Raw genomic sequence first — 13,389 nt, forward strand, 5'->3', positions numbered from 1 at the left:
AGATTTATGGGGAATTTAAAAACTACCGAATGCACTCGATATGCAAAAATATTGAAACAACTGCGTAAAGATCTACAGTCTATTTATAATGGGTATAGTAAAACATTAAGAATAGTACTCTTGAAGTAATTGAAAATATTAAATACCTACAGTCATGTAATAACGATAAGGCGAATTTAAAAAAATCTTCCTAGACATAATGTTTTCCGACGAATTCGTCGGATATTAAGTGAAAGGTATTAACCTAATTAGTAGGAAAGAATTAATTGGATGTTCCCTTTAATGGTAGAGTCATGAAATTTCTCGATAGCCATCAGACGTGTCCGCGACGATACTATTATCCGTTTTATGAAAAGCGTGCATTCAAGTGCGATTTTCTGATTTGGATAAATAAGCTTTTTAACGGTGTATTCGTGTTCGTGTTATAAATTTATAATTCTACGCAATAGTTGATAGCGGCACGACATGCAACGTGTCTACGTCTGGATTCGGTTCAATAAAAATATTGCACGTGATTGTGTCGCGCGCATTGAACTTCCTTCGTACATATAAGATGTAAAACAAAGATTCAGAATTTTTTTTTTTTTTTTTTTTTTTTTTTTTTGGAAAAGCTGATTTGATTAAAATTTTTCCTCGAGAAGATCCTCTTTGATCCACGTGTAAATAATCCAGAAATTAATAGGGCCAAGAGTGCCAGGGAGACAGCCAGGTAAAGGAAGATATACAAATTTATTAATAACATCAAGGTTTACTTTATTATACTATAATATTTATAATTGAGTAGGTACTTGGAACAAAGTTGGACACAAAGTATGGTGAATGAGTTATGGCACATGATATGTACAGTATGGAGGAAAATTGTCTCCCTTGTTCTTTGTTTTACATTGCGCGCAATTTGGTGTACTTAAGAGCATATTTATTTCTCTGTTTACTTTGGTCTTAGGAAACTGTTCGTTTCGATTAGAGCGTCACTGTCTTTTATATATGCGATTCACGTCTATTCGTTAGTTTACAGACATCGTTTGTTTCGAGAGTGAAAGAATCGTGTTGATCGTTCGATCATATGTAAATGAAAATCCGTCGAAACTATCGTACACTAGAAGTTTACGCGTTTACAAAAATTCTCTGGTGCTATGAAACGACACGAACAATTCTTTCTCACGTTGTTATTTATGTCGACATACATTATAGATCAAAAGCGAATAGAATTTTACTAGTGCATCAATTATTATATACCAATTTACAAAGACAGTTGGTTATATACAAATTCGTGATAGTGTCTACGACAAGTAGAAGTAATGAGATTCCTTATCTGAATTAAATGAGAAATACGATAATGCTATGTGTGTTGCTACCTCTCTCAAATAATCCGTTAACTTTACATCGCCTCGATACGTTTATCCAAGTTGCACGCAACATATTTACATATAAATTCTACAATGTCAGGCAATTAAACTAATACTTTATGATATGTCTTTATTGTATTATATCGTTCGTCGATTATGGTCTTACTCATAAATGGTGTTTGGGTACTTTTACAATATATCCTGCTAGATCTCGTTATATTTTACAGAACCTTTTTCTTCTTTTCTTTTACCAAATCGCGTCAGTTTTCTATACAATGATCTTTGTAAAAATCAATAAATATTCTCGAACGCTTACGACTATACCCGAATTTTTTTACGAAGAATTATTGACGGCAACAAATAGAAGCCTCAGGATTTATACAAATGAAATGAAAAATCTTAACCGTGTGTGATTCGTGATCTGTTTTCTGTTTCGTTGATACCATACTCGGAATAGGACATTTTATAGGTTGCATAGAAGGTGCAGAGTGTGAGCGTATTCCCTTTTTTTTTTCTTTTTTTTTTCAACTACATGGTCACTTACAAAGACACACGCACGCGATAAATAACAGAGACTATTGCAGTTTAATCGAACGTATTTGTAGGTTGAAAACTATATTCGTAATTTTGAATTACAATTCAATTTTGAAAATGTCTTTATTAAAATAGTCAATCTTTAAATTCATTTCAAAGTAATGTTTTTACATATTTCCTCGTTTTCTATAGATCCTTTGTGATTAAAGTAACGCGAAATAAAGTGAATAAAAGCAACGAAGCTCGATCGTTAGAACTGGCATATTCCACTAATTAATGGTTGATCGCTTTGGAGGAAAAACAGCGGAGGAAACTGATCACGCATACACCTATGAGTAAGATTCTATGTTTAACAATTCATTTTGGCTTCTTTAGATTTATTATAAACATTCAATCTAATTGCTGCTAGTAATTATTTATACTAATTAATAGTTCTCGTAATTCTTTATACAAACCTTACCGTAGTCGCACGTGTCAACGTAATACTTTTCGGTTAAATTGTTTTTTTAGCTTTTTGACTAGTATCCGAAATAAACGTCGCTACTTCGTGCGACCATTTTACAAATAAAGAAATAATTTATACATATGTATATTATACACAAGAATCTTCGACTTTGGCGCACGTAGGTATACGCGACCTTTTCGAATATTTTCTTTTTTCTTTGCACTGCGTTTCTCGGAGAGTTCAAATCGAGTATATGCAATGTTATTATAGGACAATCCAAGTCAGCAAGCTTTGAAAATTAATTGCAATTACTATGTACCTTGTTTCAACTTATAAGTTTTAAAGATGTTAAAAAATCCTGGAATTATAGGTTTATTTACTATAAACGTACACTTCGGAGATTTAAAAAACAATCTTTTGGCCCCTTGTTAGATATTCTGATACAATTTTTTTTTTTTTTTAACTATTCCTCGAATACGTGGTCTTCGATAAAATAAATATACCGCATTTAGCGATATGATTCGATTCGATCGAACGAATAAATAAATATTTTATATTTATATATCAAAAATTAAAATAATTCAAATAAATCTCTAACGAAACGAAAATTGTCGAATGTTTAATAGGTATTTTAACAAGTCAGTTTAGTAGTACTAAATTGAACAAATATAGTTATTAAAATTTGGAAACAATTGTAAAAACAAAGCTGTGCTTTCGTGGATAACCCCATGTTTATAATACGAGTATATTTGCAATTATTGCAAGTGTAGAATGTATGTACATAAGGTTTATACCCGATTCATCTACGAGTTAAAAGTTGGAGAATGTTTCCTTATCGTTATGTTTAACGACATATCGGATTGTACATGCATCTGAATATAATGTATTGTTTTTTTTATAAGATTGTATACGTTGCATCGTAGTATTTGGCACGCAGAATGCACGAAAAAGAGATTTAAATTTCTTATATTTTAATCGTGTATGAAAGAACAATATCGTTAACGAATGATATTGTTTACTGATTAATTGTATTACACGATACAACTAAAGAGCTTATTTTGTATCCGTTTGACACATTGCTTCGAGAATCTCATTCTATTTACGAGTAACTTAAACTCTGGAAATATTACATAGACTTCCTATTCACTCGTCAGATTGTTTTCATTCTTCGTTTTATGACTGTATATGTATAGGCCATTCCACGGCAAATCGATCACTTTTGTACCCAACATGTTCGTTTGCAATAATAAAATTACTAACACGAACAATCTGCAACATAAATAAAATATAAAGAGAAGGAGGGAGAGGTTTCATAGATCTCAATGATTTAAACAACAAAACAAATTGAAAATTTGAGAAAATAGTTTGGAGCAGAAGTAGAAAGCACTATATAAAACAATTGCAACAATTATTACAACAGGAACACCATTAAAACTTTAACAATGAAACATTCGCCTCAACGGACAAGATCACAATAACAGATATGAAAAATACAAAATCAGTTTCTTTTAAAAAGGTGACGCGTGATTATACATATAAACATAATAATCTTGTCTATAGTAAATAATTAACAATGAGATTTTCGTAGCAATAAATACTCTACTATCTTTTTCAAGTACTACAACATGGTTGAACGAGTGTTTGCATCCCCAATAGTTTGCACTCTACCAGGTTTCCTATCTTGTTGTGTCGTGTTAAATCAAAGATATTTTTATTATTTTTGTGTTGTAAAAATCATTGTTGCAATTCAAACAAAATTCATTCTCGAGTAAAAAGTAGAAAGTGCAAACTTGGAAGGCTCGTATCTTCCATAAACAATTAACTCGAGTTTCGTAGAAAGTAGAGGATCAAAAGTGAGAAATTTCGCGTAGAATGGCACGTGTATACACGTATGCAAAATAGTGTAGTAAAGTTTTCCGTGTATTTACGGCACATATACCTACTCGCGCCAAACAGCAAGGCTCCTAGTTGTACATTACGATAATAATAATTGTTAAAAGCATACTGCGATATGACTTGTTACCCTGTCGTTAGTGTCTAAAGAACATTTTATTAGTAAGAAGAATCCCGTTTCTGTACAAGCAATCAGAAATGTCGGTTTAACGAAGTTATTGAACGAATTCCTGGGCGTGTTAAATTGTCGTAAGAAGAGTAAGAGTTGACTGTTTTATTAAAAACAAGTTGGTACGTTTTTTGATTGAATATTGCGCGACGATATCGAAACAAAGAAACAAATTAACGAATATAATAATAATAATAATAATAATGTCGTCAGACTTTATATTGCACTACAATTTTCATCCATTATCTAGTAGAATGGCAATAGACTATTATTCTTCTAGAAAATACCTATCCTCTTACGTATGTACAATTTGAAAATTACTACCATCCTTCCGCTTATTTAAAACTATTATAATGACAAATAGCCTTATTTTTTCGCCGAATATCCTTGTGGTATTGCTCGATGCACGCGAATAGATGAGTATAACGACTCGTCTACGTCGTAAAGTTTTCTTTCTTTGATCGTTCGGCACTGAAAGTAGTTTTTCCCGGTTAGTATGTGATCAGCACTTAGGCTACGTTTCCACGCGACCGACATTGGAACGTGTTCGACGAGTCCCTTCGAGTATGTTTAGCGCACAGTCGGTCGAGGATTTCGTTTTTCACGCTGATCAAATTTCGTTGTCGTCGAGGGACAGCGAAATCGTTCGGTAAAGAAAAATGAATCGCGCTAAATCGCGAGATACGACGAGAAGTTTAAAGAAAAAATCATGTAGGATCAATTTGTCGATGTTTGTTTGAGCGATCGTACGCGGTCCCAGCTCACGCGAGTAAACACGAGCTATCTTATTTGCTATGCGCTTATCCATTCCGGTTTTATCGTTGAAAATATTAAGTCTTGGATTGGTTCGTTTCGAGAGAGAAAAAAAACAGTTAATCGAACAGCGCTTTCTGCCATTTTTACCCTTTTCGTATCGTACGAAGGCCTTCGAGTGCACCGGGAACGCTCGATCACGAACAATACAAATAAAGTTCATTATTTCGCCGACTAATACTACAGTATTGCTTCAATATGATATGATACAGTCTTTTCACTGATTGTCCAATATCACTACATAACACATTCTCTTATTTGTTTCCTCTATTATGGTTTCTCACGTTCTTTCTCTCTGTCATTCTCACCTCGCGCAAACTTATTCATCGATACATTTTACTGGAATGAATCGTGTCTAAGCGTTAAACGCATTATTTAGAGCGATTATGAAAAAGAAACTTTCCTTTTGTTCGAAGCTTTTCAAACCTTGAAGTCGTCGACAACGTTTCTGAAACGATAGATACAATCAGTGACAGACTCTAGTAAATATACAATTTTTCTATAAATCGTAGTTTTAAGAGATTCGAGCTTCTTAAAACTTTATATGTACTTGTAAAGAAACAATCACGTTCTCTGAAATATAAAGTTACGTTTAGAAATGTTTTTAGCTGGAACGATTAACAGATATGATTAATGAGGAGGATTCGTTTGAACGAAACAAGGGAATTGTCGTTTCAGAATGCGATAAAACTTTCACAGAAATCATCAAGGTTTGTTCTTCTCAAAAATCTTCGTGAAATTTGAAATAGCAAGTAAATATTTATGGAATTACGTTCCATAAACATAAAATCACAGAGATTGATGTATTCAAGTAAAAACCTTATTCTAGTATTAAATATATCGATGTTCTTCACTCTTACTTTTGTTACACGCATACTTTCTTTTCTCCATTTCTATCTTTTCACTTTTTACATTGCACCGAGTGTCTTCATTAGGATTAATATCACTTATTTCTTCGGCGCGACGTATCCGCGCGTCGGTTTTATAACAATACGTACTTTTATATTTTTATGTTTCGAATTGTACTTTTCAAGACGCGTCGACGATCGTTCCGCCAATCTTTTTCTTATTTGGCTCTTCTTCGTACGCGAAAACTTCCCTCTTCTTTCCTCTAATAATATCGCAAACAAATTCGACGCAATTCAAATAGTTCTGATCTTTTTTTACCAGTATTATCTTCTACTTATATTCTCTGAAGTTTCTTTCGTTATTCGTTTCACGCTAATCCAAATCTTTCATACTTTTCTCTGTGAAAATGTTGTTAGCGATGGCACGTATCGCAAGTAAAAGTATCCTTCCTGGTTAAAAAATATAAATAAAGAGAAACGTTCGTTGAATGATTTATAAAATGCGTCCAGACGTATAATGAAGTTCAAAGACACGAAATATTAAGCGAATAATATATCTCTTTTTCATTTTAACTTGGAAAATGAATTCTCAAGTTGAATGTTGTAGAAAAATCTCGCAGAAAATGTTACGGGCTTTGGTGTTGGCAGTCAACATGTTAATAATTAAAACGTGCTGTTTTAGATAGACGTTGAATCTGTAAAAGTTCGGTAAAACCTTTGAAATAGGCATCGAGGACAATTTCAACGAGTCTAGAGGGTGCTCCAAAGGTGTACACGATCGTAAACTCTTTTATCGCGATCGTAGCCGATATCCTTCGCAAATTTTATCTCACTTTGCAGATGATTTCTACGGTTCCCACATGCACGCTTTTGTACGATCCCATACGATATTCTTGACGTTTTTCGTTCCACTTTTATTGCACGCGTAGAATCGTTTTAATTCAGTGTCAACAGGAATTAGAAAGGAGATGCTACAAACTCTAAAGTTCCACTGAAAGTAAGCAAGAAAATAGTAAATCGAATAGGAAAGTAACAACTTGCTTAATTTGATAGTATCGAGCGAAGGTCATCTTCTTCTCAACAACGAATTATTTTCCAACGCGTTAGAAATAAAGATCAGACCGTAGGGAGTCGGCGAGGAGCGTTTTGCAAGGGTGTTACTTAGAAATAAATCGCCAGGGCTCGAGGGAAGAGACTCGCGAGTCGATGAGCCAAGTATCGTTTCTGCCGATCGAAAATTCCACAGGAGACGCGTCGAGAATATGACGCACGCGCGCGCGCGCAACGACTACACAACAGTCAATTCGTTTAAGCCTGTGACAGTTTGACAATCGTCTGACCACAGTGTCGAGCAACCATAATGCAACCCACTTGTAACCGAGAAGTCTTCCGTCGACGTGATCGACGGTGCACACCGGTTGTTTCTTCCTTAGAAACCTAGTGTCTTCCATCTTCTCGTACGCCGTGTTCTTGTTATTACGGCCAACCCTGAAACTCGGTCAAAGGTTCTGGTTTAGGCTCGAGACTGGGCAACTGATACGGTCAGTTTTGCTGTCACAAGCCACCCTCGGGTCAATGTTGAGCCGCGAATTTCATGCGCTTTTGCTTCTGTCGCTGATTGCAAAACCAGACCCTGACTACGTTCTTCTTCAGGTCGAGTTTCTCCGCGATCGCGGCGATCTTCTCGCCGGACGGTCGCGGTTGCACGGCGAAATACGCTTCCAGCGATCGTTTCTCGGGCGCGGCTATACTTGTCCTCTTTCTCTTCTTCTCACCGGCGGGTAAAACGGAAGGCGCGTCGGGATCTCGCCTCTTATTCTTCGCCTGAGCTTCCGCCTCCTCGAGCCACGCTTGGAGGATCGGTTTCAGGGCGATCATGTTGTTGTGCGACAGCGTCAGCGACTCGAATCGACATATCGTCGACTGAGAAAGCGCCCCGACGCCTGGCAGCTTCAGATTCGCGAGTGCCTTTCCAACGTCGGCCTGCGTCACACCGAGTTTAATGCGTCTCTGTTTGAATCTTTCTGCAAACGCTTCAAGTTCTCGAGGGTCCGTGTCCGCGTCCGGATGCAAACCGGCGGCAGCCGCGGCTGCAGCCGCCGCCGCCATCGCTGGATGATGGTGAGCCGGATGTGGCACGCTGCCACCACCCCCGCCGAGGTTTCCGTGATGATGATGATGGCCCATCATTCCGTTCATGCCCCCGTAAACCGACGGCCCGTGAATACCTGCGTGGTGTCCAGGACCCCCGCCAGTGTTTTCCGACATTGGCGTCAACGTGGTCATTGAATTTGCTGGATCCAGCATGTCCAGACTCTCCATCCCCGGATGGCTCATCTGGAAAACAAACCAATTACACGCTTTCAATTTACGTAATCACATTGGCATCGTGTCTTGATTACATCGCGAAATTTCTTTCAATTTCCATTATTTTTTCCATAATTAAATTCGGGATAGATTATCGACCAATTTTAGTTGCAAACCTTTGTCTAGGAAGGTTTGCATAGACAAGAAAATTGAGAAGAGAGAGAATGTATGTACTTTCCAGAGCAAACATGATTTTACGAAGATTACTTTGCCTCAAAGTTAGTTTGAAAAATGTCGTTAGTATTGTTTACAGTCTCGGAAATAGAACAATCGTAGATTTTTCTATAATTATTCAAGCTATACTCGTTAGCTGACGGCATAGTTTCTCGATTAAAATTGTTTATAATAAAAAACGACTAACATCGGTGGGGTACAAAGAGAGGAAACGAGGAATCGGACATGAAGAAAAAACTTGTGCAAACTAGTACGCACAATTATGCCGCACGTGCCGTGGACGTTAGTGTGCGCGACCCCTTACAAATTATTTATGAGCTCCCTTTATATTTTTCCTCCTAGAAAGTGGCGCAACATCAGCCCCGAACTTTGTACATTATCTTTTCGTGAACCAATCAATTTCGACATTGGTTATAATCTACAATTAAGGTTCGAATACAAGTGTTAGAGGTGAAAAAATTTTTCATCAAAACTGAAAAATTTCAAATTGTTCTAAAAAAATTATTTTTAGCTGTGGGGGTCAATTACAATCATTTTTGGTCATTAGACATACCCCCGAATTCCTTCCCAGTTTCGAGAAAAAAATTCGAGAAAATGTGAAATTGTTCGACAAAATTAGAAAATTTCAAATCGTCATAAAAAAATTATTTTCAGTTACAGGGGTCAATTACAATCATTTTTTGTCATTAGACATACCCTCGAATTCCTACGCGTTTTCGAGAAAAAAATTCCTAATCGAAAATGTAATTTCTGGTCAGGAATGTCTGCCCGAATTTTCATGCGAATCTTTAAAATGTCATAACTTCTGAACGGATTGACGGATTTTAATGTTTAAAAAAGCAAACGACGCGTATTTTAATTAAGTATATGTAGAAATTGCAAAAATATTCGAAAAGTTGACCCTTGACCCCGCAAAATGAGAAAAACCCCATAGAAATGGTACAATTTTCAAACAGCCATAATTCCTACAATAGTGAATATATTTCAATGAAACTTTTTTCCGAAGTAGAGCTCATGGGTACCTACAAAAAAGTATTAGACAACTTTTCTGTAGGGCGCCAAACAAAATTATTAAAAATGAAAAACGAATTTTTAAGAAAAATCGACAGGGGGTAGGTGGCTAAATTTGTCGACGAAAAAAAAAATTTCAAATCGTTTTGGAAAAATTATTTCCGGTTGCAGGGGTCAATTATAATAATTTTTTGTGAATAGACATACCCCCGAATTCCTTCCCAGTTTCGAGAAAAAAATTCGAGAATGTGTGAAATTTTTCGACGAAAAAAAAAATTTTCAAATCGTTCTAAAAAAATTATTTTCTATTCGGGGGATCAGTCACAATGATTTTTGGTCAATAGATGTACCCCCGAAATCTCACTCACTTTCGAGAAAAAAATTCATTACTGAAAATGTAATGTCTGACCACGCGTAGACCTATTCCCCTTAAATTTTTGTTGCGTTTACCTTTTGCGATCTATACTGCAAATAATAGTGAAAAATGATTGATAAGAAACTGGTGGTTATCGGTAGAGCAATGCTCGTCGGTTTGAGCCTGCATGAAGTGGTTTGCGAGTAAAATCTAAGGTATATTCCGGGAAAAAAAACGGAAAGTGTCTGTGCAAAGATGCGCCTACGGGCCGTTGGTTGGTGGTAGGTGTGTGCGGAGGGTGTGGCACGTATGCGTATGAATACGTTGGTGTACGCAACATGTATCCTCGCGGGAGTACGGTGTACAGCGAGCTAACTGGATGGGCACGGTTTCGGTCCGGGGGTGCTACGGAATAGCATAGTTACATCAGGAATGCAGGGGTGGGGTTGCGGGTGGCTGCAAGCATCACGAAAGAGGAAGAAGGAACAAAGTTGAAAGAGGATGGCGGCAAATATGGAGGAAACGAGGGACTAGACCAGGGGTGTACACGGTAGGGCCCTAGAGACCCCTGCAATATTTCATCATTATGCTGACATGTCGGTAGGGTTAGTTGGATCTCTCTGTCGCTCTCTCGTTTCTCTCCTTTGTCTCTGTCGTTTTTTCTCCCGTGCACGGCCCATCACTCGTCACGATTCCTCGCCCTGCTCTCATCTTTGGACCCCAACGTTTTTGCCAATGATACAAAACTCGTTACATGCGTTCGTGAACGTAATACGTCGCGCGTTAAGCAACCCGGCAGGACATCGCCGTTATTGAATTCGTCAGGCTCGCGTATAAAAACAGAGTTTATGGAGCACTTGCTGTTTGACCATCTGTACGAGAGATTCACGCGAAAGAGCGGGACGAAACGATGTAAGCGGAAAGAGGGTGTTTTCGCTACCGCACTGCGGGAAGCCAGAATTGCGATCTATACATCCCGTTCGATGGCCAACTATACCCGCGACTTACGGTCGATCGAATTTTCGCGACAAAAAATTCAATTGTAACAAAGATGAGCAACGTCCTTTAGTTTTCAGCGATTCATCGATCGTAGGAAGGAATTCTTTCTTGGTTTCGTGACTTGTGGGTCAGTTTTTAATAATCGATATATGACCTGGTGTCATGGAAACGAAATTCTGTCAAAATTGATCGCGTTCCGCCCAGTGTGTTGCGAATCGTCCCGGTACATAGTGAGATAATATACGAGCAACGCCCCTACGCTCGAGAAGATCATTCCGGGTCGCTGCACATTGGTTACTTCACCCTACTGTCATACTATCCTCCACTCATTAGCCTCAGATTGCTTGTATTAGCATAGACCCCCGAAAACGACAAGCAGCAAATTGTAATTGAATTTGGCCGCAGTTATACCTTGCCTGTTTATTCTCCATTAGATCACTTTCAAATAGTTATCGGTATTTTGTGAAACCTAAATCTACTAGTTCCTCTATATACATAAGAAATATTAAGAACAATAGACCCTGTTTATCGACATTAGTATGTTAAAAATTATTATCGTACACGGTTCGTGAAATTTTTTATTTCTATTTATTACTTAAAATTATGCTTGTGCCTTGATTTAATAGTTAACTTATCGCTTTATTAAAAACATTACGTATTAACAAGTATTTATTTAAACCCAGCATTAAATTTTCGTGCCCGAATGTATAAAATTGTCAGCGTACATGAGAATATCGGAGGTATTAATGATTAATGTGCGAAAATGAAAACTGTTGCTTGTATCGTTAATGATATTAATAAAGAATCGGTGGTACTCAAGTGTTTAATTGCGGGATTAATTATAAATCGTGATTAATTGCTACGCTTAATGAATTATTTTCAATGATTTCGTCCACCGTTGGAACTCATTTCATTTTATTATGATATTCGAGTATCGGATTTTACGGAATGCCGGTAGCAGGACTCCGATACAATTTATTAAAATAATTATTTTATCGGTAAGCTTTTGCTGTTGATAATAATGCAAAGCTGTGGCAAAATTATTGTGCCCCAAGCACCGTTTCGCGTGGAAACTATTCCAATTATGAAAATAAAATAATATTAAATAAGAACAAAATTACCGAGTCTCTGGATGCGTAAAGTTACGTTCAGAAAACGAAATTTTTGATGTTTCCAACCGTGTTTGGATGCGTTTTTATTAACTAAGAGATCCGATAAGTCTTGAAAAAAATTTGCTAGGTAGGAACTAGATGGATTCGTAAGAGATATCGATATGAGTATAATATGTCAAAAAAGCAAACTCACAAAGAGGTGTGAATGTACCTGATGATGCGGCCGGTTATTTGGATGGGGGGTTGGCATGTGGGCTCCATGATGATAGACGGAGACAGGGTCGTGCTTCAAAGGCATTGGGGTGCCAGCGTTGTGTTTTCCCAAATCCGCAGCCAAAGCCTCCGCTCTCGAAAGTAAGCCGTCTTGTAGACCGCTGTTCAAGCCCCCGAATAAGTCACCCTGAAACGTTAAAAGCGACACGTGACACTGATTGAAGAATCACGGATCGTGCCTCGAACCGAACTAACGGTCTTCAAAAGCCTCTCGTCTTTTTAAACGAATTTAAATCGCATCAGAGAAATCTTGTAACGTCTCGGATAGTGCTCAATCTTCACATTTTTCGCTTTAACTCCCCGATCGCCTTTCTATCTCATATGTATGTGTTCCTATGGGATATCTATCAAACAGATATCACGTTTCTCATTTCTTTATTTACATAATCAGCGATATCGATATAGGAACTATGGCAATTATAATGATTTCTTTTTGTACCAAAGAAATTAGAATGATAGATACGCGAAGAAATATTTAATGCAATGGAAATAAATGCTTGTTAATTTTGACTGCTTTGGTAGTTCCACTGTTAAAGTAGCATTGAATTCTGTTAAAGATTCGATTTGGTGGCTCCTTGAATGCTCGTGATTATAATCGACAGCATGCATGAAAATATTATTTGTCGAAAATTTGTGTCACTGTCGTGTACGTGTGTGTGTGTGGAAAAAAATACGCGGTTCATTTGTATAAAAGTACCTTGTCAGAGAGTCAGAGGTCACTCTGCGTACTCAACATGGCCGTGCGATCGATACTCTTAAAATAGTTTTGACACTGGAAACTTGAGTTTAGCTTTTTCCAGACTTTCATGAAGGTTCAATTTAATTGAAAGTTTAACTAATGTTAATTTTACTAGCATTACCAATAATTTGATAACAATAAATCAATATACGTCTAATATAATAAATCCTGACACGGATTATTCAACTTTAAATTACAATATTAAGAAAAAATATTATTTTTACAATATTTCTGCCAAACGTTTATTTGCAAACTTTATATAATATTTCTTTTTCCCTTTGATATCTTAAGTTTCCACAGTTTGGTGAAAG

General features: G+C 36.9%; 1 protein-coding gene across 1 annotated transcript in view; it reads right to left on the minus strand.

The window, feature by feature from the left end:
* Positions 1–793: 793 nt before the first annotated feature.
* The window catches only part of Acj6 (abnormal chemosensory protein 6), a 40,948-nt gene continuing 28,352 nt past the window's right edge, over positions 794–13,389 (minus strand). The window contains exons 3-4 of the mRNA XM_076780744.1: positions 12,260–12,466; positions 794–8,385 (exon numbers count right to left, since the gene is read on the minus strand). Of these exons, the coding sequence (XP_076636859.1) occupies positions 7,621–8,385; positions 12,260–12,466 (972 nt within the window). The 3' untranslated portion in view covers positions 794–7,620. The remainder of the gene's footprint in view (positions 8,386–12,259; positions 12,467–13,389) is intronic.

Source organism: Colletes latitarsis, chromosome 13, assembly GCF_051014445.1.
Source record: "Colletes latitarsis isolate SP2378_abdomen chromosome 13, iyColLati1, whole genome shotgun sequence".
In the NCBI taxonomy this organism is placed as follows: Eukaryota; Metazoa; Arthropoda; class Insecta; order Hymenoptera; family Colletidae; genus Colletes; species Colletes latitarsis.